General features: G+C 42.1%; 1 protein-coding gene across 1 annotated transcript; it reads right to left on the reverse strand.

Moving 5' to 3' along the window:
• Positions 1-2115: 2115 nt before the first annotated feature.
• On the reverse strand, positions 2116-3090 carry LOC122204598 (olfactory receptor 1B1). The gene has a single exon (XM_042912114.1). It carries the CDS (start codon positions 3088-3090, stop codon positions 2116-2118), a length of 975 nt encoding a protein of 324 aa, XP_042768048.1.
• Between the last annotated feature and the right edge of the window lie 460 nt (positions 3091-3550).

Here is a 3550-nt window from a genome sequence, read left to right on the forward strand (position 1 = left end):
ACAGAATCTGAAGCAGGCTCCAGGCTCTGAGCTGTCAGCACAGAGCCCCACGCAGGGCTCAAACTCACAAGCTGTGAGATCATGACCTGAGCCAAAGTCGGAGGCTCAAACGACTGAGCCACCCAAGTGCCCCTAGATTTCATTCTTTTTTATGGCTGAGTAATATTCCATTTATCATTCAACCATAAGAAAGAAGGAAATTCTATTTGTGACCACATGAATGGATCTTGATGGTATTATGCTGAGATAAGTCAGACAGAGAAAGAGAAATACTGTATGATCTCACTTTATATGTAGAACCTAAAATAACTGAACTCATAAAAACAGTAAAATGGTAGCCCAGAGACTGAGGAGTGGGGCGAGTTGGGGGGGGATGTTGTTTAAGGATACAAACTCACAACTAGTAGATAAATAAGTCCTGGAGATGTAATGCACAGCACTGTGATTTTTTTTTTTTTTTTTTTTTTTTTTTTTTTGCACAGCATTGTGATTATAGGCAACAATACTGTATTTACAAACTTCAAAGTTTCTAGGAGACTAGATCTTCATTTTTCGTACCACAAGAAGAAATAATTACACGACATGATAGATGTGGTAGCTAACACTTGGCTGGTGCCACAGTCCCTCCCCCCCCCCCCCCCACCCTTATCTGTGGTTTCATTTTCTGCAGTTTCGGTTAATTACAGTCAACCGTAGTCCAGAAGGAGATGATCCTCCTTGTGACATATTGTCAGAAGGTCAGTAGCTGCCTAATGCTATTTCACATTGCCTGTGTCATTGATCTCACTTCATCTCATCACATAAACATTTTATCATCTCACACCACTGCAAGAAGGGTGAGCACCATATAATAAGATACTCTGAGAGAGAACACATTCACGTAACTTCTGTTACAGCATATTGTTATAATTGTTCCATTTTATTACCGATGTGGTTGATCTCTTACTCTGCCTAATTTGTAAATTAAACTTTATCATAGTTATGTATATATAGGAAAAAACATAGCATATAGAGAGTTCAGTACTCTCTGCTGTTTTATGCATCCACTGGGGGTTTTGGAACATATCCCCTTCAGGGTAAGGGGAGGACTACTGTAATAATATTACCATACAAAAATGTATCAAATCAACATATTATACACCTTAAACTTACAGCGTTATATTTCAATTATATTTAAAAAGTAGTCCATGGTACTGTAACAGCATTGTATGGTGACAGATGGGATCTACACTTTCGGTGAGCACAGCATGACATATGGAGTTATCAAAGTACTATTGTTGTACACCTGAAACTAATGTACCATTGTGTGTCAACTATACTTCAATAAAAAAAGGGTTCAAAATATTGTTAATTATTATTCTAAATCTCATAGGAGCCAATAAAATAGAAGTCAAGTCCACCTCCCAACAGGCTAAGCACAGCCATTTTGTTTTCTTCACTGTTGAAACAGTTTGCTGTTCTTTGTTTTATTCAGAAAACTATTAAACTTTACGTTTTCTCTCTATATCTTACTTGAAAATGTAAATAAAATTAATTCAAAATATAAAAAATAGAAATCATACACATCAGGATAAGATGATCACACTACGGCAGGCTCATGGAAACTGAGACTAAGATATGGAATGGTAGAATCATGGCCCCCATTTCACACTCACTTCTGGGCATATATGTGCTCACTGAATGGAACAGATGTAAAATTGCCATCCCTATTTGCCTAAATTGTTCCCTTTCCCTAACTTTCTGATACACACACTTCCCACAAGCAAGCACACCAAGTTAAACATGGTCATAATTAACTTCACTGTCTCTGATTTAGTTAAGATTTCATAGTATATTCTCATATTTCTTCAAAACTGTGGGATTACATATTCTAGCCCTAGTGACTCATTTATATCTACTTTGATAACTGAAGATAAATGGTCTGAGGAAGGGGTTCCTGAGGCATGCTGATGAGGAAGCCCTGAGCACATGTGGAATGAATGTGGAATGTTCACAGCTCTGTCAGAGCACCACATTAACAAGAGCTGAATCTGGGGTTCCATAAGTTGTCCAGGCCATCCGTCCCTCATCTTTCCAAAACTGGCCATGCTTAAATCTTCCCACTTCTTTCCTCAGCTAACCAAAATGGCTCTTAGGCAGGCTAATCACTTTTCCCCATCCAAGAAGCCGGTGAAGTGCACTCTTGACATCCTTGTTGCGGAGGCTGTACACAAAAGGGTTGGCCAAAGGTGTAATGGCAGTGTACATCACAGAAGCCACCAGGTCTTGTTCCTGAGAGTTCTGGGAAGAAGGCTGGAAGTAGACCCAAATAATGGTGCCATAGAGGAAGCCAACCATGGTGAGGTGGGATCCACAAGTAGAGACTGCACGGTGGCGACCAGCAGCTGAAGGCAAACGCAGGATGGTGGCCCCAATGCGAACATAGGACAGTACAATAAGGGCACAGGGACCTAGCATGAGGAAGCCACCCTCCAAAAATATGGCCAGCTCATTGGAATGTATGTCAGAGCAAGAGGCTCGCAGAAGTGGTCGGTGGTCACAAAAGAAGTGGGGAAGGTTAACGCTGCCCTTGGCATCCCCAGCCCAGTATAGAGGCAAGAGAAGTCCTACATGCAGCATGGTGTGCACTATGGACACCATCCAGCTCAAGGCCAGTAAGCGGGCACAGAGTCGACGATTCATCACTGAATGGTAGTGCAGGGGGTCACAGATGGCCACATAGCGATCCAGAGCCATGACAGAAATAACAAGCGTATCCGTAACTCCAAATGCATAGAAGAAAAAGAACTGGGCCAAGCAGCGGGCAGCAGGAATGGCTGGGTAATTAGACACCAGATGGGCCAGCAACTGGGGCAGGGTGACTGTGGACAGCCCCATGTCAGTCACAGAGAGACCACGGAGCAGATAATACATAGGTGAGTGGAGCCTGGAGTCCCGGGAGATTAGCAGCACTAGAGTCACGTTCCCCATTATGGTGGCCAGGTAAATAGCCAGGAACAGGAGAAAAAGGAGATTTGGGGAGATTCTAGCTCTTGAGAACCCAAGGAGCAAGAAGACTGGAGAGTGTGAAGCATTAGGGGTGCAGCCCATGATAAATGACAATGAGCCTGCCTGAAAGAGAGTTTGTATCAAAAATCAAGTCATAGGTAGTAGGCTGAGGGTCATAACAGTTCTAATTGATTTATGTACGTTATTCAAGCTCCTTAAAGACTTAAATTCAACTGACCGCCATGGCCCTTCTACTAGGTCTATGACTTCACTTCCTTAATTTATTACAGCATTTTCTCCATTATTGCTTCCTTTTCATCCACTCTAGTGGCTCCTTTTCTGTAAACCAGCAACCCTGATAAAGTCCCTCAAACAGTTATAAAACCTTCACTCAATATGGTCTTTTCATTCTACTATTACTCCTCTCCTTCCAATGGCAAACTTGGTGACAAGATTCCTATACTCACAGGCACTAGCTCCTCATCTTCAGTTTACACCTCATTCCACTGCAGCCCTCATGATCTCTTCTCTCTGACCCTGTAAAGAACATAATGTATCATTT

The sequence above is a fragment of the Panthera leo genome, chromosome D4, assembly GCF_018350215.1.
Source record: "Panthera leo isolate Ple1 chromosome D4, P.leo_Ple1_pat1.1, whole genome shotgun sequence".
NCBI lineage: Eukaryota > Metazoa > Chordata > Mammalia > Carnivora > Felidae > Panthera > Panthera leo.

Excerpts from the sequence above, each read along its gene's own strand:
- LOC122204598 (XM_042912114.1), bottom strand. The coding sequence starts at position 3,090 with ATGGGCTGCACCCCTAATGCTTCACACTCTCCAGTCTTCTTGCTCCTT.